General features: G+C 57.7%; 2 protein-coding genes across 3 annotated transcripts; both read left to right on the top strand.

The window, feature by feature from the left end:
• The first annotated feature begins 1,512 nt into the window (after nucleotides 1–1,512).
• On the top strand, nucleotides 1,513–9,920 carry PRDM8 (PR/SET domain 8). Of its 2 annotated transcripts, XM_069854828.1 has the most exons (4): nucleotides 1,513–1,927; nucleotides 7,561–7,781; nucleotides 8,119–8,350; nucleotides 8,505–9,920. In XM_069854828.1, the coding sequence occupies exons 2-4, from the start codon at nucleotides 7,563–7,565 to the stop codon at nucleotides 9,839–9,841; spliced, it is 1,788 nt and encodes a 595-aa protein (XP_069710929.1). In that variant the 5' UTR covers nucleotides 1,513–1,927; nucleotides 7,561–7,562; the 3' UTR covers nucleotides 9,842–9,920. The 2 variants fall into 2 exon arrangements, with proteins under 2 accessions (XP_069710929.1, XP_069710930.1); XM_069854829.1 differs by lacking the exon at nucleotides 1,513–1,927 and having other exon boundaries at nucleotides 7,464–7,781.
• An 8,339-nt stretch (nucleotides 9,921–18,259) lies between these two features.
• On the top strand, nucleotides 18,260–25,651 carry FGF5 (fibroblast growth factor 5). Its single transcript, XM_069855066.1, has 3 exons — nucleotides 18,260–18,293; nucleotides 20,606–20,709; nucleotides 24,935–25,651. The coding sequence occupies exons 2-3, from the start codon at nucleotides 20,680–20,682 to the stop codon at nucleotides 25,277–25,279; spliced, it is 375 nt and encodes a 124-aa protein (XP_069711167.1). The 5' UTR covers nucleotides 18,260–18,293; nucleotides 20,606–20,679; the 3' UTR covers nucleotides 25,280–25,651.
• Nucleotides 25,652–26,045: the final 394 nt, after the last annotated feature.

The raw sequence follows: 26,045 nt of genomic DNA, 5'->3' as shown, positions 1-26,045 counted from the left end.
CGGTGTGCTGCAATTATTAAATGACACTTCACAACTTCATCTCCTCTTCTGCTACATCTGCTTGCTGCTCCCATGTGCAGCCTCGCTCACATCCCAAACATCTAAATGCATTGTTTCCTCTGTTTCTCCTGCCAGCATGGAAAGAAGCCATCCTTGAAGCAGCATTGCCTTTGAGCTGGCAGCAGGCAAGTGATTGGCATTGGGCATTGCTGCTGAGACTCTGGCAGGCCGTTTAGCAGAGAACCTTGGCTAATGAATGTCATCCACACCTAGCAGATGTGCCACTGGCTGCCATGCCAGATTTTTGACATAATACAGTGCCTGCTGGACATGATAATGCTTGGGAAAAGCCACTGCATAACTCGAGCCTTCAACATGGCATTCAGTCTCTCGCACGGTTTGTAAGAGAGAGAAGCAAAACCTGCACAAGGCAAGGGTGATGAGTCGGTGCCTCCCGCTCCTCACCAGCGTTTTGGTTTTAATTGATGCCTAAGTCAGATTTGTGCAGGTTTCCCTCACATGCCAGGGTACCTTAAAAAAAAAAAAAAAAAGGCACAAAAAAAAAAAAGGCACCAAAAAAAAACCAAACAAACAAAAAAAACCCCCACAAAACAAACCAAACACACACACACACACACACACACACCCCAGTTTTCTCCTGCGCTTGGAGCGGCGGCTCCAGCCCTCCCCGCCGGAGGGTGGGGCTGGGGCTGGGGGGCACGGAGCGTGGGAGGCGCCGTTCCCCGCCGCCCCGGACCCCTGGGAAGGAGCCGGGGCCAAGCAGCCCGCGCCGGCAGCGTCCTGGGTTCGTCTTTCCTCTCCTGCCCTCCATCGGAGGGAAGCAGCATTCGCCCTGCGGAGCGGCCGCCCGGGCGGGATGGAGGGAGCCCGGGGGCGCCCGGGCCGCCCCCAACGCCCCCAGCTGCCGGGGGCTGCCCCCTTACCCCGCCCGGTGTCCCCCTCACCCCGGCACTGATCCCCAAAAGCGGCGTTACGGCTCAGCCCGGGGGTGCAGGGTCCCCTCGAGCCCCCGTCCCAGGCTCGGGGGGGGATGCGGTGGGGTGGAGGGTGTGTTCGGCCGCTGATTACTCGGTCGTTAAGCCTCCGGGTACCCGGCGGTGCGGGCTGGAGAGGGCCGGGGGTGGGGGCCGAGGGGGACGGTGCTGCCCCCTCCCTGGTTCTTTCGGGGCCGGGTTCCGCTGCTTCCTAATCACAGCCTTCTTTTATTTCTGCAGCTGAAGGAGTGGCGTGGAAGCGGTGTCTTCCCTACCCCGGAGGAGAGATAACACCCTTGGGTATCCCCAAACCACGTTTCTGGGGTCCCCGCTCCGCTGGCCGGGCCCGGTGTCCCGGGGATGCTGCCGGTACCCGGTGGCTTTGGGGGTGCCCCGTACAGCTCCAAGGAGCAGGGGTGCGGGGTGTTGCTCCCTCCCTGCCGGCTGAAAGTCAAGTTCAGCGGGGCTTGGCAGGGCTGGGATGCGTCCAGGGAGAGGTCCTGGGATATGGTGTCAAAATAAGAAATGCTGTGGTTGCATGAGGCCGGGTGCCCGTGCACAAGTGTAACACGGATCACTTTGCTGCTCTTCCCGGCTTTTCCCTCAGCCTTTTTATCTTTCAATTTAAAACCAATTAAAGGTTTCTATAAATCTGTTAGCATCCCTTTTACGTGGGGCCCTCTGATGCCTGCTGTATTGCCCTTTAGATGCCTCTTCCTTTTTTTGTTTTACAATTGTTGTATCAATATAATGCTTCCTTTCTTTCTCTGTCTCTATAGATACAGATATACAAGGCAAACTAAAGGTTTCAACTGCTATTCAGTGCCTCTTCATTTGTCCGGGAGCCGTAACAGTGGTGCCCTTTCTCTTCTGGCTGCTTTTCCCTGCTTCTGGAGCAGCAGTTATGGGAGAAGCAGATGGCTACTGATTGGGTGAGCTTTGTGGCTTTAATACTGAATACTTTATGGAAAAGGACTTTATCATGCTTGGTTGGTCAGAGGAACAACGGGATGAGATTTATGACTAGAGAAAATAAATCTTTTTAAGTTTCAAGCTCCTTCACACACCCCAGATCGAGTCGCAGAGCTGAAATCCTCTGCATCTTTTTTTTTCTCCTACACCCCCACCCCCCCGTCTGTCTGTCCTTTCACTGCTCTCTCCACCCCCTCTCTGCCAGGGTTTAGCAAACCTCTGCAAACTTCAGGGACCATCACTCACTGGCGCAGCACAGGCCTTCACAGGCCCATGGCTGTGTGTGTGGGGAAGAAAAAGAGCATCCCCAGATGTGGATCATCCTCTTAAGGGGCATGTGCTGAGCAGTCAGTTCCTGCCAAGACTTGTTGATGTGTAACCCAGAAAGTGGCCACCTGGGTTCCCAGTGGGGAGTTATGAGGGACATCCTCATAAATCCAACAGCACTGAAGCCACCAGAGGTGCCCAGTTCAGGCTTCCCACTGCTTACTGCAGAACCCAGGTCTCCCAAACGACAGGGAGCTGTGCCCCATGCTGGGCAGCAGCCAGCTGGGGGCTGTGGAACCATTCCCTTCAGAGAGCAGCTCTCTGCACTGTCCCCCACCCACCGCCGCGCAGGCTCAGCCCTTGCCGTGAGCTGCAGCCCATGGACCCTTGGGTTCTGTGTGGTCTGCGCAGTGCAGTGGGCTCCAGCCCCAGCATGGGATGCTGGCAGTGGCACACAGGGACAGAAAGGCTCAAGAATGGGCAGGAGGCAGAAGTAGCTATCAGTCCCATGGGGGTTCCCCCTTCCATTTCTATTTACTGTCCTGCCTAGCCCATAGTGTCCTCTGTCAGGCTGTTAAACATTTTAAGGAAGATAAAGCTAGGTGAAAGCTTTCCAGCTTTTCAACCTTGTGCTACTATGGGGTCAAGTAAGGAGGAGAAAGAAAAAGCTGTGCTGATAATAAGATAGACAGTCAGAAGTAATTTGGGGCTGTACAAGAACCATTTCACCAACTACCTTATATTACGTTCAGTGGTCTGTTTTCTAGTTAACGATAAAAAAAAATTTGTGACCCTCTGATGAGTATAGACATTAATATTTCTAAACATTTTCCATGTTTGCTTGGGAAGAAGTTAAGGGGAAGTTCAAGAACCATCAGGGGCTAAAGAAATAGCCGAAGCGCTTAGTGCATCTCTGAGCCATGAGAAAACAGGTAGAGAAGGGATGCTGTGGCTGCCTGGGAGAGCAGGAGTGCTTGTTCTTTCTTGGAGTGAACCACAGCCAAAGCTAGCACCTGGCAAGAAGGGCGTGAGAGCTTTGCAGCATGGGAGTGACTTGACCTGCGAGTCCCAGGTGCTGCTGCATCAGTGAGATGTGGCTGGAGGGTCGATGGAAATAGGAAGGGATGGAAGTGTGGGCTTGCTCTTGAGCTGCGCTGGAAATAAGGTAGGAGAGGTACTGCTGGCATTCCTTGACCCTGGCGAGTACCTGGTGGTGAAGCGTTTGGCTGATTGTGAGACTGAGGAGTCCCAGAAGGTTCCCTGTGCCTGCTTGGAAGGGTGAACAGTGGGAGAAACGGTGCTTTTGCATGCTGCCGTTTGCTTCTCTGCAGTGTGGCAGCGATGCGGCTGACGCCCCCGTACAGGACCTCTTGAGGAAAGGCACCATCCGTGAGTTCAGTAACAGTAAAATGCAGAAAGGATGATTTGTCACTCAGCTAAGGCCACGATTTATTTCCACAACAGAGGCCTGGCTGTCATGTTTGTCTCGGGGAAAGGGAACCCATCCGCCTGCATTTCTTCAGGCATCAGGGAAGCTTGCAACTCCACGTTTCATTTTGAGTGACTTCTCCATTCGACCTTGTGTGCTTCCTCCTGGCTGGATTTGTGCACTTCTGAGAACTTGTATTTTCTCAGCAATTGTATTTCACGGGTGAGTTTATAGCACGGTCACTTGTGAGATGGCTTGGCTGTCCGTGTGTCTCCTCAGAGGAGTAACGGCATGTCCAGAGGCCTTGGGTTTGTCGCAACTTTGAGGCAGCATTTCCCAAGGAATGCAGGAGTGTTTCTGAGCACAGGCTGCGCAGCCTTAGGTGCCCCCTTTCCCTTGTGCCTTCCTCCGCGAAATCCAGGGAGGAGAGAGAAAAGGGACACAGCTGAGAGCTTGCCCTGACATCCTCAGAGAGACAGATCCTCTGTCCTTTGCAGCCATCCCCATGGTAACTCGTCACGGGCAGAAAACTGGCACTTCCCTCTGAGAGGTTAAGCGACATCGGGCTCTGAGCACCACCGCCCCGTCACCCTCCGGACCGCCACAGCCTCCCTCTGTCCCCAGCATGATCCCCATCCGGCAACGCGTCCGTGGGGCTCCAGCTGGCCTGCCTGGCCCCCTCCAAGCCCAATTCCTGTTCGTGCCTTGGCTGCTGCCCAGTTCAGTTCTCGGTGGGTGCCTCTGTACCGTTGCTGGGTGCCGTGAAGCCGGTGCTGCGCTTTGAGAGGCTGGGGGAGCGGGGAGGCTGGCTGCATGGGGCTCCATGCCATGGAAATGAGGCTGGAGCTCCTCAGCCCAGGTCCCTTTTGGCTCTCTGCAGGAGGTTTTCTGGAAGAATAAGCGTGCATCGCATGCGGTGTCTCGCACACGGTTTCTGGGCAGCGGCGGCAGCATCCCCGCAGCGCCCGCCCGGCACCTGCCACCCTCACCCTGGTTAGGGCTGGGGTGCCCCTTCCCTGTTGTCCCCCCAGAATCGCGGTGCGGCTTTTCCCTGCTCCCGGGGAGCGGCTGCCGCCCCGCTCCGGCTCTGATGCCGCCTGCTTTGCGTGGCTGTTCCCGGCTCTGCTGCGGGCGCTGGGCAGCATCAACTTAAAGAGTCCGTGGACTCCGAAGTGCTCTGCGGGGCCGAGACGGTGCGGTTGCCCGGGCTTCACTTTTACGGTAGCATCCAAGGCTGAATAAATGCTCATAAATGCCGCCACGGTCCTTTTTAGTACGGGGGAATTTCGGTAGCTGAGATAATGCTGAAGCAATTTCGATAGAGTTTGTGCCGTGCTGTCCCTTAAAATTCTCGTGAGCAAAAATAACGCGTAGGTTTTCTTTCTCCCTACTAACGACAGTCATTCGGACCATTTATATCACACAGCGAGAGCTGCAGTGTTTAAAAAATACGGGGGGGCGGGGGGGAGGGAGATGAAGAAAAGGAAAAAAAACAGGAAAGAGGGGTAAAACCCGCTTTGAAGCAGAAATTGAGAACCAAATTTTTACAGATTCCCATGTATTTAATGTTATGACAATCTCCTCTGTTTTAGGAGACGTTGCGCTTTGTCGAATTAATAAGATAAATGTTGAAAGCATATTATATGCAGGCTTTAATCCTAATGCAAGGAAAATCGTAATTATTTAGAGGATCAGTGAATTTGAAAGCCAAACATCAGCCCTCTCCCTGATTGCAAAAAACGCTTCGTTTGCCTCTGGAAAACGCTTTGTCTCCTCTTTTGTTTAGTTTCTGGGGCCTCGCATTTTATTTTTAATTGTTTTTAATCTTATTTTTTTTAATCTGGATTGAGGGCAGCAGAGGAAGAGCGGGTGAAGGCTTTTCCGCGCGGCAGCCCCCTGCTTTGGGCGCAGCGCGCCGGCGGCTGCCGCTCGGACCGACCCCGCGGGAGCCGCCGGGGAGCGGGGCCGGGGCGAGGCTGCGGCGGGGCCGCCCCCTCGGCGTTCCCCCCGCTCTCGGGACCCCGCGGGGACCCCGCGCCGCCCGCTGCCCGCCCGCACGTCGGGAGCCGGCCCCGAGCGGGACGGGTGCTGGATCCCCCCGCCCGCTCCGGCACCCGCTCCCGCCGCTGTCCCGGCCGGGAGGGGGGGGGTCGTTCCCGGGGCTCCCGGCAGGTGATGAGAGGGCAGAGCGGGAAGGCGGCGCCCGTCGGGACCCCCGGCTCCCCCGCTCCGCGCCCCCCGCCGGCCCCCCGACTCCGCGGGCTGCCCCGGGACGGGGTCGGGGGGGGCCGCCCCGTCCCGCAGGTGCGCGGGGGCGGCGGGGCCAGGTGAGGAGCGGGCGGGCGAGCGGCGGCGAGCGGGCGGCCCCCGAAGGGGTTAAAGGGAGGGGACGTGGGCTGTCACGCGTCATCGGGCAGATTATGTGCAGCAAACAAAAAGTGTGTGTCTGCGTGCCAGTCGCTCACTGCATCGGGTCCATCTGCACCGCTCGGCTCTCGCCGGCCCCGCCGCCTCCCCGGCCATGGAGCGGCGCTGATACAATAGCGCGGGGCAGCCAGGCAGCCGCCCGGCTTTGTGGCACTTGTCGGGGCGAGGAGCCGCGTTCCCACCGTCCCTGGTGAGTCCCCCGCCGCCGCCCGGCCCGCGGGGAGCCCCGCCGGAGGGAGCGATGCCGCCGAGCCGTGCCGGGATGCGCTCCGGGCTGCGGGAGCGGGGCCGGCGCCGCCCGGCCCGCACACAAAGGGCGGCGGGGAGGGGCAGCGCCGCGGGGCCGGGGCGTGCGGGGCGCCGCGGGGCCGGGGGGAGCCGAGCGGGGCCCGGCCAGGGCGGCCGGAAAGTTTGGCGGGGGCCGCTCGCCGCCGCTCGTTTCGTTGGGCGAAATAATCCCTTCGGGGAAGGGCAGCGCCCGAACGAGCGGGGCGGCGGGGAGGCTGCGGGAGCCCCCTCCTCGCGGCTGCCGGCCCCGGCGGGAGCCCGGGACGCCCCCTCCTCGCTCCCGGCACCCCGGCGGGCCAGGGCGGGGGGGCGCCGGGGACGCGATTGTCTCCCGGAGCCGGCGGGGAGAGGCGGCTCGGCGGGGGCGGGCGGGCGAGCCGGGAGAAACGGCTTTATTCCCCAGCGAACCCAAACCGAATTATTTCGATGCCAGATGGGCTGGGGGGAAGGCGGCCTTGCGTTAATCGGGTCGGAAGGGGCAAGGGCGTGCGGGGCGCGGGCAAAACGGCGGCCACCGTCCCGATCCTGCTGCTCCCTCCCGGTGTCCCCTCCCGGTGCCCGCACCGCGCCCGCCTCGCCTCCCCGCGCAGCCGTCACCGCGCGCGGCCCGGGAGCCCGACATCAGCCTCCTCCATAAATAAGCGTCTCGAGGTAAAAATAATTACCTCTGCTTGCTGCCTTTAATTAAAGTCTCGGAGTGAAAGTGCTGGATTATGGTAATGAGCAGACGTGCGTTCCCTCTTGTCGAGCGGAGCGGGAGGTGAGGTGACACGCAATCAGCGACAATGACAACCTACTTGAAACCCATCCTCTCCGCCCCTGTCACCCCCGCGGACCGCCCCGGCTGCTCTCCGGCGGGGCCCCGCTCCCTGCCCCGCAGAGCCCCGCAGAGCCCCGGAGCCGCCGGGCCGGCTGGTCGGTGCCTCCTCGCCGCGGTTTCCCCGCGCCTCGGCTCCCGCTGGCCGAGCTTCTCACCGCCTTTATTTGAGTTTTTTTGTTTCTTTTTTTCTTTTTTTTTTAAATTTTTTTTCCAGGCCTGTGATAGTGCTCGCCTACTTCTCATTTGATTTATTTTTTTTTGTTTGTTAATTACAATTTTTTGTCAATTGCGTTTTGTTTCCGGGGGCCGGCTCTCCGCGCGGCGCTGTGCCGGCTCCGCTCTGCCCCTCTCTCTGCCCGCAGGCATGGAGGACGCCGGCGTCCAGAGGGGAATATGGGACGGGGACGCCAAGACGGTCCAGCAGTGCTTGACTGACATTTTCACCAGTGTTTACACCACCTGCGACATTCCGGAAAATGCCATTTTCGGCCCCTGCGTCCTGAGCCACACGTCCCTCTACGACAGCATCGCCTTCATCGCCCTCAAATCCACCGACAAGCGCACCGTTCCCTACATATTCCGGGTAAGAGGCGCTCATGTGCCGGGCCAGGCCGCTCAGCTCGGGCCCGGCGGGACCCTCCAGCGCGGGGATGCTCTCTCTCGCCGGTCTGGGACGGCTCTCCCCGCCCGTCCGTGAGGGACGCCCCGTCGCCGGGACGCTTTCCCCGGTGTGTCCCCGCCGCCGGGACGCGGGATGCTCTTCCCCGGCGGTCTGCCCGGGCCTCCCCGCCTTCGGGGCGCTTTCCCTCGCTCGCCCCGGCAGGACGACCCGCTGCCGGGACGCTCCCCCCGCGGCCGCCCGTCCCCGCGCCGTCGGTGCGTCCGTCCGTCCGTGGGGGCTCACCGGGGCGGGTTCGCAGGTGGACACGTCGGCCGCCAACGGCTCGTCGGAGGGTCTGATGTGGCTGCGGCTGGTGCAGTCGGCGCGGGAGCGCGAGGAGCAGAACCTGGAGGCCTACATCAAGAGCGGGCAGCTCTTCTACCGCTCCCTGCGCCGCATCGCCAAGGACGAGGAGCTGCTCGTGTGGTACGGGAAGGAGCTCACGGAGCTGCTGCTGCTCAGCCCGGCGCGGGCCCCCGCCCGCAGCAACGGTGGGTGCCCCGCGCGGCGCGGAGGAGGAGGAGGAGGGGAGGGGGGTGTGCTGACGGGGGTCCCCACCCGAGGTGACGGGGGTGGCGGGAGGAGGCCGGCGGCGGGACCCCCGCGCCCTTTCCCCCTGTAACCGGCGCCCGTGCCCGGCCGCAGGCTCGCCGCCCTTCGCCTGCCCCGAGTGCAGCCAGCGCTTCCAGTTCGAGCTGCCCTTCGCCGCGCACCTGCGGTTCCGCTGCCCCAAGCGGCTGCACGGCCCGGACAGCGGCCCCGCCGCCGAGCCCGCGGGCGGCAAGGACGGCGCCGGCAAGGACCAGGAGCCCGGCAAGTTCTGCAAGCCCCTGCACCACCCGTTCCCGGGCGCCGACGGCGGCGCGGCCAGCACCAAGCCCTCCACGGACTTCCACAACCTGGCGCGGGAGCTGGAGAACGCCCGCGGCGGGCAGGGCGGCTCCCCGGGCCGGCCGGTCCCCGCCGAGGAGGCGGCGCCGGGGCGCGGCAAGCGGCGCTTCGCGGAGGAGGAGCGGGGCCGCTTCCCGGCGGAGCGGCCGGGGCTGCCCGCCGCGCCCAAGGAGGAGCCGGTGTGCGCCCCGCAGCAGCAGTACCGGGCGCCCGGCTCCTACTGCGGCCTGGAGGAGGGCGGCCGCCTCTTCGCGCCGCCCAGCCCGGAGACGGGCGAAGCCAAGCGCAGCGCCTTCGTGGAGGTGAAGAAGGCGGCCCGCGGCGCCGAGCCCGACGGCGGCCCCGACGACGGCCAGGAGCGCGCGTCCCCGGGCGCGGCGGGCGGCGAGGCGGCGCGGTGCCCCCGCGGCGGCCCCGGGGCGCCGCTGTCCGCGCGGCTGGAGGGGAGCAGCCCGGCGCGGGGCAGCGCCTTCACCTCGGTGCCGCAGCTGGGCGCGGGCGGCGCGGCGGCCGAGGAGAGGAAGAGCGCCTTCTCGCAGCCCGCCCGCTCCTTCCCGCACGTCCCGCCGCTCGTGCTGGGGCAGAAGCTGGGGGCGCTGGGCGAGCCCTGCCCCGACGGCGCCGCCGCCGCCCCCGCCCGCCTCTACGCCGCCGAGGCGCTGGCCGTGAAGCTGCCGGGCGGCGGGGAGGCGGCGGGGGGCGGCGGCGGCGGCGGCGGCGGGGGGGGCGGGCTGCCCAAGCAGAGCCCCTTCCTCTACGCCACCGCCTTCTGGCCCAAGAGCTCGGCGGCCGCGGCCGTGGCGGCGGCGGCGGCGGGGCCCCTGCAGCTGCAGCTGCCGTCGGCGCTGACGCTGCTGCCGCCGTCGTTCACCTCGCTGTGCCTGCCGGCCCAGAACTGGTGCGCCAAGTGCAATGCCTCCTTCCGCATGACCTCGGACCTGGTCTACCACATGCGCTCCCACCACAAGAAGGAGTACGCGCTGGAGCCCCTCGTCAAGCGGCGCCGCGAGGAGAAGCTCAAGTGCCCCATCTGCAACGAGTCCTTCCGCGAGCGGCACCACCTCTCCCGCCACATGACCTCGCACAACTAGAGGGGACCCTCCCGAGCCCTCCATCCCCGCTCCGGGGACGCCCCCGGCCAGGGTACCCCGCTCCCCACCCCACCCCGCCCCCAGCCATGACTGGGCGACCCGCTCCCGAGGACTCGCCTCCTACCCCGGGGACCCCCAAACCCGACCCCCCCCCCCCCCCCACTCCGGGGACCCCCACGGGGGCAGCCGCCGCCCGCCGCTTTCGTTCCCTTCGATGCACGCGTTTTCACTTTCCGAGGTGGGGTGGGGAGGGCAGCAGCGGGGAGAAGAAAAGAAAAGAAAAAAAAAAAAAAAAGGAAGAAGAACAAAAGAATACAAGCACTGGGAAAAAAAGAAGGAAAAAAAGGCAACTGACTTAAAAAATACATTTTTAAAAATGTCATATATTGCAACATATTGATGCATTTGTCATACGTTTCTACTTAAATTATTAAGCACTTATGGTTTAGATGTAATAATAATTATATGTCAGGGTAAATTTTTATTTTCGATATGATGCTAAGGGTGGGGAGGAGTGCGGTGGGGGAGGCGGGGGCAGTGGGCCGGGGTCCTGCCCGCACCGGGCCCCCCGCCGCCGGCTGCAGTGTCACTTGGTGCCCGTGAAATGGAGTCTCGGTAGTTCCGTGTTACCTGTCCTTTGCCGTTTGGGTTTGGGGGGTTTTTGGTTTGGTTTTTTTTTGTTTTTTTTTGGTTGTTTTTTTTTTGTTTTGTTCGTTTCCTCTCCCTCTCGAAAAGATTTATTAAACTTTATAGTTTATCTGGATATGTTGGATGCTTTGACAATAAATGACTTTATTTTCTTCAAAGCACCTGGACGTTAATCGATGCCAGGGGATGAGTGGCGGGGAGCGGGGTGGAGGAGGCTCTGCCGGGTCCCTTCTGTGCTCTCCTTCCCTGCTCTCCTTCCTTCTCTCTCCACCCCTCTTTGGTCTGTCTGTCCTTTCATCAGCTCATCCTTCGTTTTGCCCTGCATTTTATTCACCTTTTATTTCTCTCTCTTTCTTTCGGCGTGTCCTTCCCTTCCTTTAATCTTCTTTTGGGTTTAATTTCTTTCCCTCTTTCCTTCTTTCTTCTCTTTCGCTTTTCTCTTTCTGTGTCTCACTCTTCTTCCTCTTTCTTCTATTTCTTTTTTTCTTTTATTCCTTTTTTCTTTATTCCTTTTCCTTTATTCCCCTTTCCTAGCCCCTCTCCCCCGTGCTCCTTTGCACACCGTGACTTGTGCTCCGCGCCGCCCAGCCCCCCGCCTCCCCCCCCCGGGAGCCCTTATTGCCCCGCACCCTTAAGCGGGCTCCGTGTGGCCCCCAGGGCGGAGGAGCCCCAGCCCCGGCACACCCTGAGCAGGGCCCCCAGGGGTGGCCTGGGGTGACAGGGCCCAGCCCGGGTGGTCCTGGGGCAGGGGGTGCTGGGGGGGGTGGGGTGTGCGCCGGCACAGCACTGGGGCGATGGCACCACAGCCGGGGACACGCGGGAGGGCTCGGGTGAGGGGGAACGGGACCCTCCCTGGGCACAGGGGACAGCCCGGTCCTGCAGGCAACCACCTGCGGTGTTGAGACGGACCCGCACGGTCTTGGTGCAAGGGAGAGAACGAGCTGGTGGAGCAGCGTGGTGACGATGGGTTGAAACCCCATTTCCACGCACAAGCGGGAGTAACTCTAGGGAGGGTCGGGTGTCTCGGGGATGAGGTTGCGTGCGGCCCAGCGGGTTGCCAGCAGGGAAAACACCCCAAAGCAAGAGCTGTGCAAGGTGGGAGCCCGAGTCGGTGCTGGGGAGACCAAGGGCTCTGTGCGAACTGAGCTCCGGGTACCACCAACATCTGCCGCCGTGTATTTTGGCGTCTGCCGGAGCACCCGGACCTGCGGCAAAGCTCTCACAGCTCTGGAGGAAGCTGGCTGGAGCTTCAGGTAGGACACGCTTAAAAACTTGGTGCGCTTAGAGGCTTCTTGTCTCTTCCTGAGAAAAGCTGAGGCTGATTCCCAGCACCGACTCTCCTGTACCTCAAAGAAGCACAGATCGGTCCCCGAGGTGAAACTGGTGTCAGTCTGGAGGGTTTCAGCCCCCACACGGAGTGTTTTCTGATTACTCTTCCCCTCCAGTCGCAGGCGGTGTGGGAATCTTCCCCCCCCGCTCCCCCGCCCCGATGCGGTTTGCTCCATCGCCGCCTTTGTCCTTGAAAGCCAAAATCCGCCTGCCCCTCGGGGCCGTTCGGACACCCCCGAGCCGCGCGAGGTGCTTAAGCGGCATCCCCCGAGCATCGCTCCCCGCAGCCGGGAGCGCCCGCGGCTCCACCTGCAGCCAATGAGCTGCGGGGGCGAGGCGCTCGCCTCGCCTTTCCTCCAGGGCAGGTGCAGCCCTCCGGTTCCCCGCACCGGGGGCGGCGGTCGGGGGTCCCTTGCGGGGCTGGGGTCGGGGCGCGGGGCTTGGGGGGGAGGGGGCGCGCAGCCCCCGGGGGCGGGTGGGCAGCGCCATCTGGTGGGGCCGCCGCGGGGACAGGGGATGCTCGGGGCTCGGAGCGGCTCCGGCTCTCCGCCGCGGCTCAGCGACTCCCTGGGAGGCTGGTAAAGGAGGAACAGGTGAGGATGCCCCCCATTCTTGCTTTCATAGCATGGTTTGGGTTGGAAGGAATCTTAAAGCCCATCCAGGGCCGTGGACAGGGACACCCTCTATGGGTCAGAATTGCTCAAAGCCTCTTTTTTAGGTCCCGGGGCTGCTGGGGAGCTCCTGCCTTGCCTCCTCTGGCCCCTAGAATTTGCGCACGGGTGAGTATTGCCGGAGCTGGCCCACAGCTGTGGGGGCTTGGGCACTCCAGGGCATACAGCATCTTGCAAATTAAGTCCAAATACTTTATTGTCTCTCACAGCCCAGTAGCTTTGTGTGGTGGTGCTGCTGCTGGCAGGAGCACCTGTCCTGTCCTGGCAGCACCCTGCTCTTCCACCCTTCCACTCTGTCCTGGTCCGTTGGTGCGGTGCAAAGCCTCAGGGCTTTGTTTGGGGGGGTCTGTTTGGGCTCGGGGGGGCTGCCTGCACAGTCAGCACCTTAAAAATACTGTCACACAGTGCACGCATGCCGCAGCCCGCACCCTGAAGTCTAACTGGTGTGCAAAGCTCGCAGTGTTCCTCCTTGTAAGCACTTCTGGGCAGGAAATTTAATTCAAAATGTCAGGCTTTATTTTGGCAAAACTTGGTACCAGGATCAGGAGGGATAAATAAAACCCCAGGCCCGACTGATGATACCTACACAAGCGGGACATCGTGTAGTCAGGGCAGGCAGCGTGCTCCGTCCCAAACAGTTGCCTATTGTAGGAAGGAGGATGGTGAGTGGTTCCCTCGGCCACTGGGGCCGAGGGTTTGGCCACAGAGGAGCCTCCACTCCGCAGAGTGGCTTTCCTTGGGGTCAGAGTTAGCACCACTGTCCAAACACTGCTCTTTTGTCACCTTACAGCCCTGCTGCATGTGGCAGGGGAAGGAAGGGCATCTCCTTTATCTTCTTCCCCTATCTGTGAGCTGACGCTGCGCTGCATCCCTGTGTGGCACAGAGTGTGGGCCGCCACTGCTGCTGGTTGTACGGAAGAAGCCAACTGGGTTGCAGCACCAGGCAGGCTCCTTGGCCTTCCCTGACACGAGATCCTCTCCCAGCATCACAGCCAAGACAAGGCAGCACCAAGGCATTCCCTGGGTGTTTTCTTGGGAGATGCCTGGTCTTGCGTGCCTGCACTGGAACGTGCAGCTGTGTCTGCAACAAACCCCAGCCCTGCAAGGTGTGTGTTCAACGTGCTGCAGATCAGTGGGGCACCCTGGGGGTGAGGAAGGGCAGCCTTCATCCTCAGCCTGCTCGCTGCAGAGCCCTTTGCCTACCTTCCTATGGTGCTCGAGGGAATGCTGCTCCATCCATATTCAGGCCATGCTGCAAATAATAGTAAGTAAGTCCAACAAGTGCTGATATTAATGCTGTTACTAGGGTGTAATGGGAAGGCTTGCACCTGCAGTAGTTATTTGAAAGCAGATTTGAATTGTGGTTATTCTGATCCGTGTCAGTGCTACGCATGGGCCGATATGTGGTCTGGGGGCTTTTTTTTTGTTTGTTTTTAATAAAAGAAGCAGCGGTCAGGCAGCCACAGGCAACAGACCTGCAGCTCACAAATCGCCAGGAGCAGCTGCCTGCCTTGGGGCCTGATCCTGTCCCCACCGAAGTGCGCTGTGACTCTGGTTCCCTGCAGCAGCAGGTTCTGCTGTGGATCAGGACATGTGCAGTCACATGCAGGCAGCTGAATTCCCCAGCTGCATGAGCATAGGCTGAGCAGAGCTACTTTGACACAGATTTTTGTTTTAGGACTGGATGGAGGTGTCTGAGTCTCTGTGGCAATGTGCTGTTGGGCTGGGGCGCTGCAAAGTAAAGCTGTGCTCAGGCTCTTGGATCTGCCTGTAGCTGAGGCCTTGAGGGAGCAGTAGATGAGAGGCTGGTGATGTGGCTCCTGAGTGGCTTTGTGCTTATGGGAAAGCGATGTATGTAACCAGGCAGCACCTGGATTCCCAAAAGCACCTGGCTTATTACGTAAATTGAATTAAGCTGGTTTAATGCATATAATAACACATTCTGCTTTCAGCTCCGTGCAGTGGTGGCCAAGGCTCGCACCTCCCTCCAGGAGCAGGGCCATGTCCAAGACGGACCTGATTACAGCCCCTCTACACTCCTGCTGCAGGTGAGTCTCTGTTAGGCCACAAATCTTTATGGCAAAGGCTTTTTTTTGCAAGCTCCTGGAGCGGCAGGAGCACATTTCCCCAGGGAAGGGCTGGCCCCAGGGAACCCTGTGCCTGTACAAGCACAGGAACATGGTGTCTCTCCTCATTCCCCCGAGAGGCTGAATCCAGCATGCTGTTACTGTGCTAATACCGTGAAATGAATCTTCCTGTGAGTGAAAAAAGAAGTGATGATGAAACTCTGTCGTGCTTTCCCCGTGAGGCCGTCTGGTAGGGCACTGCCGTAGCCTGGCTCGGGGCCGTCATACCCATACACGTACATCCCACGGGAAGCAGGGGTGGTTCCTATAAACACAGGGCTGGTGGAGCACATGGCAGCTTGGGTACGGCCAGGGCTACAGCTTCACACACAAGCTCACTGAGCAGAGCCTCGCTGCCTTGTTTTATGTCTTGTAACATTTTGTCTTGCGTATATTTAAGGAGCGATTAATACAACGGTGGGCTGGGGTTTGGAGCAGAGCACAGCCCATGTTATGCAGCAGCTCAAGCAGAGGCTCAGAAGAGCTCCTTCTCCTCTTCAAACAAGGAATTTTGCACTTGAAGCTCAACTTTTCCTCTCCATTTGCTAAAAGTTCATTCTGTAACCAAGCCTTGAATAATTTAGGTAACACAACATCAGCATTAGGCTTCAGAAGCTGCTGGTGTGTATGTAAGGGCTGCTACTGCCAAAGGCAATTACACTGGATTATGCCAGGAAATTGACTATTACATCTACTTACTTATTTATTTAGATTGAAGCCTCCTGGCTTTTTTTTTTTTTTTTTTTTGAACTGAGTGATGCTACATGGGTACTTGGACTATTTGAAATTGAAGTCAATGCCTGGTGTTAATTAATAGGTTCGAATGAAAACAACCCAAGATGATGTAGTTCATTTACAAAGGTCTGCTTGGAAGCTTTCTTTCTTAGGGTTTGAAGATGAAAATAAGGCATAAGGACAATATCTTGCCCAATGCACGTGGCCAGCGCAGCCGGCTGGGCTTCTGGCCCTGATGGGGACACAGCGGTCACCAGAGGAGGGCGATGGTATCCTGCAGACAGGCAGGAGTATCCCCCCTCCCTCCCCCCCAATCTCAGGCAGCACCTTGCCTCTCAGGTACTTACCAAGGTTTTCCCACAGCAGGGAAATAAAGGAAGTACAGTGGATGAGATCTGAAAGGACTTAGCTGTCTCTTGATGCCATCCAGTAAGGGTTGTGAACATGCAGAGCCATGGGGCTGCCATCCACAACAGGCCTAAAGGACCAGCTTGGGCAAGCCCACCCGACAGGTGTCACCTTGGTAGTCTTTCCAACAGCCCCACTGTACAGGATTTTGTGTTTTCAGGGATTTCTTCACTGGGGTGGCAGGAATTGGTCCAGAGGCATGTTTGAGCAGAGGATGCCTGGCAGCTAGGGCAGCACCAGGAAAGCTGGTGGAAACTAGAGGTGGACACTAGAGTTTAAAATTTGTGAGGCTGAGCTTGCTGGTGAAACTCCACGCATGGCAGCTTTGGGTGGGCTTCACCTCCTGGGACTGGCATCTGCCTCCTTCCCACCTCCTGGGCTGCTGCTGTGCCCAGTCACTGCTCTGATGAACATTTTAAATGTTTTTACATTCTGTTTAATCTAGGGTGGCAGAAATGGTTTATGGTCTCCTTAGTCTGCATGGAGAACAGCATTCCCCCAAGAGCTGATCCTTTGGCAGCTGCAGCTTCTTAAAGCATGATGCAAAAGGTGAGATGGTTGTGCCTCTGTGTGTCTCAGCTGTGCTGATATGCGAGGCCTAGTGCAAACATGAGGGAGAGGTTCCTAACCCCTTTAGGTCCTCGTGTTCCTCGTGGATCTGGATTTGGAGTCGCTGCGTACATGTAATTAAATAACCAAGATGAGGTTGGGAAGTGGAAGTCACAGATTTTACCAAGCCGATCACTTTAGCTGGAAGAAGTAAACAAGCTTTGAGCACTCTGACCCTCCTTCAGGTATGTGTATCTATGTATAAGGCTGTCTATATATACACATTTATATATAAATGTGTGCATGTATATCTGTATGTGTGTGTATTTATATATCTCTGTGACGATAAATAGTTTGAAATTTCTGTAATGTTGTTGTGAGATCATTTCTGTTCACACCAGGCTGTGCCAGGTGTCAGTCAGGCTGGATGCAGCCCCTTAAGTGTGTGTTGCTCCCTGTGCCCCTGACCTTCAGCTTTCTCTGAAGGCGAAGGTCACCCTCCTGCATGCCACCAGCTCTCGCTCCTTCCTGCTGAACCCGATCCCCAGGCGTGCAGCCCAGCAAAGCTCACCGGCCAGAGCCGACCCTGGTGATGGCTGCAGAACGTTTTCTGCGTAGAGTTTAGGGGGAACGCCCTAAGTTTGCCATAGCAGGGAGGATACGTAGCTGCAGCGTTTGGGCTGCGTACCAGGCGGGGTGAGTCTGGCTAATGTTGGGTTTTGTAGCAGTGAGGTTTTCCTGGGGGCTCCAGGTGATGTGTGAGGAGCCTCAAGCAACCCCAGGAGCCAAAAACCACCAGAATACACTCGGTGCTGTGCTGGGGTGATGGATGGCCTGTTGCCGCGGGGTCTCCTCCAGCGCCATCGTGCTGTGTGGCAGTTGTCTTTGTAATTGGGAAGAAACACAATTTCTCTGGTGTTGGTGGGGCGCCGGGCACCCGTCAGGGGGAGGCAGCGGGAGGCCGCAGGGCTGGCATCCCTCCTGCCCAGGAAAGGCAGGGGATGCTGCGCACGGGCGAGGGCCCACGCCTCTCTGCACGCTTTGAGATGCTGCGTGGGGAATTTATGGTAGGAGCCCCCCGTGCGCCCCGAGGGCTGCTCTTCGGGGCCAAGGGCGGCACGGCCGCTCTGTGCAGGAGGGGGAGCAGCTTTCCCGCTGGGGGTGCCGCCCCCAGCGCCCCAGCCGGCTCCCACGGCCCCGGCCCGCAGCTCGGCTGGCGGCGCAGCTGCCGGCTGTCATCTCCCGCTCCCCCGGGCTGGGGGGCTGCAACCCAATCCCTTCCCGTTCCCGAGGGTTCCGCTGAGCCCCGTCCCGGCCGCGGGTGAAGCCGCTGACAAGGTATTTCTCGGCGGTAACCCGAGGCGCAGCCCCAGCGCCTCCGTCTCGGCGGAGCGGACAAGTTAATTCCCCAGATTTATGCGTCCTCCCCCCCGGCCCCGGCATCTGCTGCGGGGGTAAGAGGGCGCCGCGGGGCCGGGCACAGGTGCGGGGCCGCCGCCCGCTCATACAGTCCCTGCGGGGAGGGGCGTCCCGTCCCCCCGCGCCCGTTTCCCCGCGGCGGAGCGGGATGCGGCGCGGCGCCCGCCAGCATGAGCCCGTCCTCCCTCCTGCTGCTGCTCCTCCTCGCCCTGCCCGCCCGCCGCCAGCAGGTGTCCGGCGGGGCGCAGCCGCCCGCCCGCAGCGCCCCCGCGCCTTCCTCCTCCTCCTCCTCCTCCTCCTCCTCCTCCTCCTCCTCCTCCTCCTCCTCCTCCTCCTCCTCCTCCTCCTCCTCCTCCTCCTCCTCCTCCTCCTCCTCCTCCTCCTCCTCCTCCTCCTCCTCCTCCTCCTCCTCCTCCTCCCCCTCGGCGGCGGCGGGGCCGAGCCGCTTCCCGCGGAGCCGCCCGGGGCGGCGGCGGGGCCGGCTGTACTGCAGGGTGGGCATCGGCTTCCACCTCCAGCTGCACCCCGACGGGCGGGTGGACGGAGCCCACGAAGCCAGCCCGCTCAGTGAGTGATGGGGACGGGGCGCGGGGGGCTCCCCCGGGGCTGCAGCATCCCCATCCCGCGGGGATCCTCCTCTGCAGCCCCTCCGTCCCCACCGGGGGGGGGTGAATTTGGGGTGCTGCCTGCCTTGGGAGGCTGGGGGTGCTTGGCTTGGGTGGGACGCTGCCCCGAGGATGGAGCGAGCTCTGCTCGGGTCGCTCTGGGGTTCCCCTGCCTCGAGGAAGTGAGTCTATGGGGATCTATGCGTGAGCTTTGAGGTCCCACCGCAGCAGCCCTGCGGTCCTGGTGGGAGGATGCTGCAGCAGGGTCTCCCTTGCACCCTTTTTCCATCCTTTCCCCATGTAACTTTTCCATCCTTCCCCCTGCATTCTCATTCTTCCAGCACAGCGATAGGATATATTCAGTTTAAAAATAGGACTGAGGCTGACGTTCCCCTGAGAGAAAGCTGTGCTAACTCATGGCTTATCCTTTGGGTCGGAGTTGCCATTATATCCTGTTAGAGAGAATGAAATGGCAGGCAGGGATGAAAAATCATTTAAAGAGCTGGAGGGCTTGGGCCCGGGGTGACCCTGGTAGCATGTGTGGCCTCAGCTGTCCAGCGTGCTTGCGGAGCAATGGCTGTAGCTGTACTGGACTGAATAATTTAGGCCCTGGTCTGTGCCATGGGCCCTTGAAGAGGGGCAGCCCACAGGCAGGGATGCTGGGAGCCCTGAAACCCTGCTTGGGGTTTTGAGGAGCACCGTGGGTGCCTGGCCAGGGGGAGGGTAGGGGCTGCAAAGGGTATGGGTGAGAAAACAGGGCATCCACACTGGGGCTGTTTTGGGAGATGTGAGTTTGGAGGGGCTGCCTGCACAGTGCCACCTTGTACCCTGTCCTGCAGCGGCACGGCAGAGGGGCTTCTCTCCCGTGAGGCATCTTCAGCCTTGATGCCGCAGCTGTCTCGCAAGGATGTGGATTGTGTGATGTTCCTGCCTCTTCAGGTTTTTCTCCCGAATAGGTGACAGCAGCATTAGCTTTGCAGTCCGAAGTGGAGCCAGCCCTGGCCAGGGACACGTGGTAGTGATGGGGCGATGCTTGGTTGCTGCCCCAAGGAGCCGTCCCCTGTGAGCAATAAGTCAACTTTTGGCAGGGAGGCCTCAGCTTTGGACCCTGGGAAACTGGGCTTGACCCAGGGCACCCCAATAACTGGGGTATGTCTCCCGGCAAGTTTTGGGGTGCCCTCAAGGACAGGGAGCATGCTGGAGAGGGTACGTGCCTTGTTGCATGGGGCTGCATAACCCGTGCCTCTTGGCAGTTGCTGCCACTGGGCGCGTGGAGTGAGGAGGGGCAGCCCCCCGCCTGCCCCTCGGGCCCTCTGTGCCGGGACCCGGGCGCCTCTGGGAGCTGTGCTTCCTCCTTAAAATAAACATGGGAAGTGGTGATCCGATCCCCTGGCCTCGGGAATTTAACGGCGGCTTCATGTTTGCTTTTGGCACGTTAATCTGCCCTTCGCAGGGGCTGGGGCCAGGCAAGATGCTCTCGAGGACTTCTTCCTCTGGGGCCACGGAGACCCCCCTGGGGCCGCCCCAGAGCTGCAGCCAGGGTTAGCAGAGCTTTTTCCCCAGATGAGAAAGGTCATTTTGGGAATGGGATACTGACCCTGCCTTGTGGGGGTCACCGGGGGACACTGTGCTGTGTGGGGAAGTGAAACGTGTTGGTGCTGTTGCTGAACGATGCTTGGAGGCTGAAGCTCTTTTTCTAAGACTGATTATAGGTTACACGTGCCCCGCTGGGGGCCAGAGCCCCGTGCTGCTCAGAAAATACCTGTTTGAGGAGAAAACGGCTTGTTTTCTCGTGGCTGGGCTGCGTAGTGCCCCGGTCCCCGAGTCCTGCTGTGAGGAGGGGTCTAAGAAACCATTATTGGGACTTCTAGCCCCAAATAGGATGTGCAACGCCTTTTACTTCCAGCGTTCAGTGTGTATGGGAGGAGGACGGGCAAGGCTGATTTCAGCAGGCTGGCTGTAGGCACGAGGGGCTTTTCCTCGCCTTAAGAGGGATTTCCTGAGGGATCAGCTTGCTCTGTCACAGCCAAATCAGAAATTGTCCTCTAAAACACAGCTTTTCCTTTTTAAAAATAAAACAAGCCACCCTCCTGGCATTGTTGTAAGTCAGTCTGTGGGGTGGAGGGATGGAGTGAGAGTACTGTGCGGAGCCAGAGGGCTGAGGAGCAGGGCCGTGTGGAGAGGAAATGCAAACCTACCGAGACTGATCTTTTTCTCTTTGTCACCCTGATGTGAAAAGAACTGTGATTTATTTTGGGATTTCTGTCATCCTAGGTATTTTGGAAATATTTGCTGTGTCTCAGGGGATTGTAGGAATACGAGGAGTTTTCAGCAACAAATTTTTAGCGATGTCAAAAAAAGGAAAACTCCATGCAAGTGTAAGTAACACCCCCCCTGCTTACCAGTACATATTGTTTATTAAAGGCCTTGTGACGCCTCTGCGTGCACGCGGCAGCGATGCTCCCAGGCAGGGCCCTGGTGTGCTGAGCCCCTTTGGCTGCCAGTAGAGCTCCGTGCTGTGCAGCATCAGTGCTGCACAGACAGATAGGGGACAGGTGGAGCCCCAGACCTCAAAACCCATATCTCTACTTACTGTATTTAACCAAGAAAAGTGCACTTTTTTTTTTTTTTTTTTTGCAGTTGGGTATTTGCATCAAAAGAACTTGTTCTTTGAGCATTGCTGGTTTATTTTTAGCAGCTTCTGCAGCAGATCATGCAGATGGTTTTAGCCAAATGTCTCCCGGAGAATGGCACATGTGGTGCCGAGAGGTTGTCTGTGCCCATGTGCGCGAGGGGCTGTGGCCCAGGAGTTTCGGCTGTGCCCATCCATCAGGGGGAGGTGTCCCCCAGCGAGACCGTGTGGCTGCCCACAGTGTTTTGGGCAGGTGAGGCTCAGCTCACGCAGGAGCTTTGTAGGTAAAGTGGAAAATTCCCAGTAACTCTTTGGTTCAGCAGGCTGTTTTCCTGAAGGTTAGAGCCTCCTTCAGGTCTAATTGGTCTTTTTTCCAGACTTTTTGCGTTGAAAGAATACTGTAAGTTGATTTTGGCTTTTTTTTTTTTTTTTTTTCAACTCCAAGATGCTGCTTTGTAGTGTTCTCCTGTTACTTCTAGAGATCATTTGAACAAATTAAAGTGCCTACTGTGCTGATGTGAATGTTGTCTCCTTTTAAAGGTGTGCATAAATGCAATGCCTAAAGAAGGGCATATTTAAGGCAGCATCTCGGGTGCCCTGTCACCCAAGTTTGTTCCCAGGGAGCTTGTTCAGGACTAATAGCCTGGAAGAAGGAAAAGCCAATTGACTGCTCCATGGTTATAAGCCAAATCTCATGATTACAAAGTGGATGTTACGCTGCCCGAGACCACAGATTATCTTCAAGAGAGATTTATGAACTTGCCTCTTTCTCCCTTGAGTCTTATTGGAGTGTTGCTCCTGAAACCTAATGATGCTTAAAGGGTGAGCACATGGCTGCTTATTTTAGGAAACAAAGTAGGAGCGGAAACAGCTTCTAGAGGAAAGAGGGAATGGCTGCGCGAAGGAGAACGTGAGGGAAGGAGATGGGGCAGGAAACGGGCCAGCAGTGGGAAGGTAAAAGTTGGAGAAGAGAGGGAAGCAGGCAGAGCATGATCCCTAGACCCTCCAGAGCTTTCCCTCCCTTGCAGCATACAATGGGTCCCTTATTTGAGCTGGAATCTTGATTTATGCCCTGGTGCAGGCAGAAATTAAATCAAATCTCATCGATGTATGGTTAATTGTCAGCACACAAAGGGCAGTGCTGGGGAGGGACCTCAATTAGGTGGGTCAGAGCCGGGGGGTGAGGACACATGATGCCCCACTCGGATGAAAGCTGCAAATTTGTAGAAACTTGACCCAAATGTCTAAAGATTGCTGGGCTAAATAATGCCGATAATGCAAACCTAGCATCTGTTGTTCTTTCCTGCCTTGGCAGGATGAAGTTATTTCATGGCCTAATGAGTTTTCAGCAGTACAAAGCGCGTCCTGCGCCCGTCACTCAGAGCAGCGCTTTGATATGGGAGTCACGCCGGTGACTTTGAGCTGAACCACAGATAAAAGTCATTCCTGCAGGGATTCGGGCTCCTTCGAAACCAGCTCTCAGGGCCCGGCTTTATCCCAGCTCGGTGCTTTGCAGCAGCCCTGCTTTTTTTTTTTTTTTTTTATGGCAACTTAATTAAATTACCAAGCAGTTCGTTTTTAGAGACACCAGCTTCAGAAAATGACAGTAATCCTGGCAATTATCAGTTGCGTGCACAGATGGCTTTTTCCTCGTTGTTAAATCCTCGATCTCTGGTTTGTACGTTTTTAGCATGGCATGGGCAGGAGGAGGTTTGGTGTAGGTCTCAGCAGGGGTCAGCATGAACCCCAGAGGAGAGATTTGCCTGCAGGGGGCTCAGGTAATTCTCCTTTCTCAGGAGTTATTTTGAGTCAGCTGAACGCTGCAGTCCTCAGTGGGGCAAATCTCTGTTGGATTTTGGTATTTAATTGACTTCAGAATTGCTCTTCATGATTGTCTCTGGAGCTGCTGCAGAGCAAATCTGACAGACATACAGTGTACCGTGCCTGTGCTGCCAGTCCTGTGCCAGGAAAAGTACCTTTTCCTAGGCCAAAATAGTGTAGCTGCTGAGCTGAGAGGATGTGAGAGCTAGAATGTGGGGAAACCTGTCAGGGTGATGGTGAAGCAGCATCTGATGTACTTCCCAGTGCAGTTTGCTGTCTAGGGGTGAGGTCTTCCCTCCGCACGTGCTGGCTGCAGATCTTCTCCATGCTGCCAGTGTAAGCAGCCCACAACATCTCTCCATGGCCAGGGCTGGGGACCCCACTCTACTTCCCCTAATCCCTTTCTGGAGGGGATGCCACTCTGACTTTTAGGGAGCATTCCCCCTCCCGACTACTTTAAGCAGGAAATTCTCCCGTGATATTCCAGATGGGTAGTTGGGCAGACCTCCCTTTGCGGAGTGGCGTTGCCCCCAGAATGCTGGGCCAGATTGCAAATGCCGATTCTGCTTACACTTGAGCAAATCAGCAGTGAGCGTAGCCATTTATGCAGGGATGAGTATGAGCAGGGCACAAGAACCTTCTCCTATTTACAGCGGTGTTTGCAAAGCCCGCTGGAGCAGACGTCAGTATTGGATCCTTGGCTGTGGCCAGCCTCAATGCCCAGGCCTGGGTAGCCAGCTTAATATGCTGCACCAAAACAGCCAGCTATAGCCATTTGCCCAGACCCCACTGGGAAATGTGGGCTTTGTTTCAGTCCCTTTTATGTTGAGCACTCTTTTAGGTGTGCGTTGGTGCTTCAGTCAATCCTAAAACCTCTCTGTGTAAAGGCTGATGCAGAGGTATCTTGCCTGAGCACCACTCTTGTGTTGGGGCTTTGCAGAGCAACAAGGAGTTAGCAAAGCCTCACCTCTGGAGGGTGAATATTTGTGCATGGGCAATAGAGCATTGAAGATGTATAAAAGACAGGGACAGCAAAAAAGAGTCATTAAAGTGAAGTTTCTTTCAAGCAAATAGCAAAAGGAGACTTGATTTGAAGTGCTATGAGGGGAAAAAATGCATGGCAGGCTGGGACTCTTGCTTTTATTGTAGGATTCAACTTCGCTGGTTAAATTAGGAGTTCGGGGATTTTACCTTGTTCTCAATTGTTGGGAGCTTTGAGGTTGAGAGCTCAGCATCCTTTTCAGGCCAGCAGTTTTGAAGCAGTGGTTTCCAGTCAGGCTGGGTGCCCCAAGCACAGGTGGAGGAACTGTTGGGGCACAGGTATTGTGCTCATGGTCAGGTTAAAGACTTGACAAAGAATTTCAGAGGGCCTGTTGGACGCTGCAGCCAGGTGTCCCAGGGTCGCAGATACATAGCTGGTGCAGTACAACCGTACTTTTGTACTTCTGCATAGTTTCTTCCTTCTCTCCCTTAAGAAAAACGTAGAGCTCTTAGCTGTCAGCATTTGCCCTATCCTGTTGGGCTATGGGAGCCGGTGCGGCCACCCTGTTCATGAAAGGTCATGCTCTTGGGCTGCAAGTAACTTCTTCAGGTAATTAATGGACAAAACACCCCGAGTTCATTTAAGACAAAGAAAAAGAAGAAGAAAAAAAATCCAGTACAATCCATGTTCAGTCAAGCAATAAAAATCTGCATGCACATTGCCTTTACAGATTATTAAGTGATGATTCAGTGCCCAAGCGAGGGGTGCAAGGGTGGGAACGGAGCTGGAGCAGGGGGCTCAACCTCAGGGTCCTCGGCAGGGCTGCAGTATGGGGGGGTCCAGAGCTGCATCCTTCCTCCTGTGGGTGGGAAGGGCAGGAGGAGAGCTGGGGTGGGAGGGAAGGGTGCTGCTGGGGCAGGCCAAGCCTGTGTTTTCCAAGAAAGTCCAAAATCGGATGGAAAGCAGTTACTGAAAGTATCTGTGTTGGGGGTTTTCTAAATGGCTGGGTGCCTGGTGGCCTTGGAGTGGGTTTGCCAGGTGCCCCGTGTTGCTGCTCGCCCTTTTGGGACCTGGTTTTGGGAGACTTAAACACCCAGCAAGTATTGTGGGTCAGGGGATGGGTAAAACCAGCCTTTTGGTAACACTGTTATCTGCTCTGTCCCTGCAGGCCCGGTTCACGGCCGACTGCCAGTTTCGGGAGCGCTTCCAGGAGAACAGCTACAACACCTACGCCTCAGCTGTCCATCGCAGCCCACGTTCGGGCCGCCAGTGGTATGTGGCACTCAACAAGCGGGGCAAAGCCAAGCGGGGCTGCAGCCCCCGCGCCCGGCCCCAGCACGTCTCCACGCACTTTCTTCCCCGCTTTCGTCAGCCCCAGCCCCCCGAGCTCGCCTTCACTGTCACCCTTCCCGAAAAGAAGCCCCCACCACCACCGAAACCAAAGGTCGCCCCATCTGCGTCTCGGAAAAACCCCAGTCCCGTCAAGTACCGCCTGAAGTTTCGCTTCGGGTAATGCATCATGGCAGGGATGCTGGTGCAGGAGAGACTGGGTTCCTGGGCGGCTTTTGGGGGTGACCTTGTGGGAGACCAGCATCCGCCTCTCCCCACATGTATGTGGGGAGGCTTCAGGTAGCTGTGTTGGGCTTCGGGTCTTCTTTTCATCCTGCAAAATGGATGGTACCCTTGGAGGCAAGTGCTGAGATGACATAGCTTGCGCCTTCTGAAGAGTATTCCTGTAGTGAACAGAAAACACTTGATGGACCTTGGGTTAGTTTTCTGTTGTTGAATGAAGCAAAGAAGTACCTCTACGGCGAACATATTTTCTTACCCTGTTTTCACTAGTGACTCTTTTGACAATCACTTTCATACAAGAGATATGTTCAGAGCCAACCGACTAAGTGCATTTTTTTTTTTCTTTTTGGCTTTTTTTGCTGCACTTCTTTTCTCCGACCATACCTCAGTTACCATATATCCAGGTCTGCCCCTTCCTCTCCTGTTACAAACCAGCTCCTTCCTTTCACAGCAAAACAAGGCCAAGTCATTCACATTATCTGTGATACAAGAGGTTCTTAAAACTCCTTGTTGGCAATAATAGATTTTCTTTTTTTTAAAGGGTTGCAGGCTTGGGGAAGGCACCATTTGCAGACCCATTCCTGGTGGTCTCTCTGTTCTTCCCTGGGCAGCTGGAGCTTCCTCCTGTCCATCAAAGTATGGTTTTGTTGTCTGTGTTTAAAATACCTCTGTGCCAGCCCTGGTGCATCCCTGCTCACTTGGAGAGG

Source organism: Phaenicophaeus curvirostris, chromosome 4, assembly GCF_032191515.1.
Source record: "Phaenicophaeus curvirostris isolate KB17595 chromosome 4, BPBGC_Pcur_1.0, whole genome shotgun sequence".
NCBI classification, from domain to species: domain Eukaryota; kingdom Metazoa; phylum Chordata; class Aves; order Cuculiformes; family Cuculidae; genus Phaenicophaeus; species Phaenicophaeus curvirostris.
This window is presented reverse-complemented; position numbering and strand designations above follow the sequence as displayed.

Coding starts and splice junctions, on each gene's coding strand:
- FGF5 (XM_069855066.1), top strand. CDS start 20,680: ATGTCAAAAAAAGGAAAACTCCATGCAAGT. Junction 20,710..24,934: donor AAGGAAAACTCCATGCAAGT/GTAAGTAACACC, acceptor CTGTCCCTGCAG/GCCCGGTTCACGGCCGACTG.
- PRDM8 (XM_069854828.1), top strand. CDS start 7,563: ATGGAGGACGCCGGCGTCCAGAGGGGAATATGGGACGGGGACGCCAAG. Junction 7,782..8,118: donor CCGTTCCCTACATATTCCGG/GTAAGAGGCGCT, acceptor GCGGGTTCGCAG/GTGGACACGTCGGCCGCCAA. Junction 8,351..8,504: donor GGCCCCCGCCCGCAGCAACG/GTGGGTGCCCCG, acceptor GCCCGGCCGCAG/GCTCGCCGCCCTTCGCCTGC.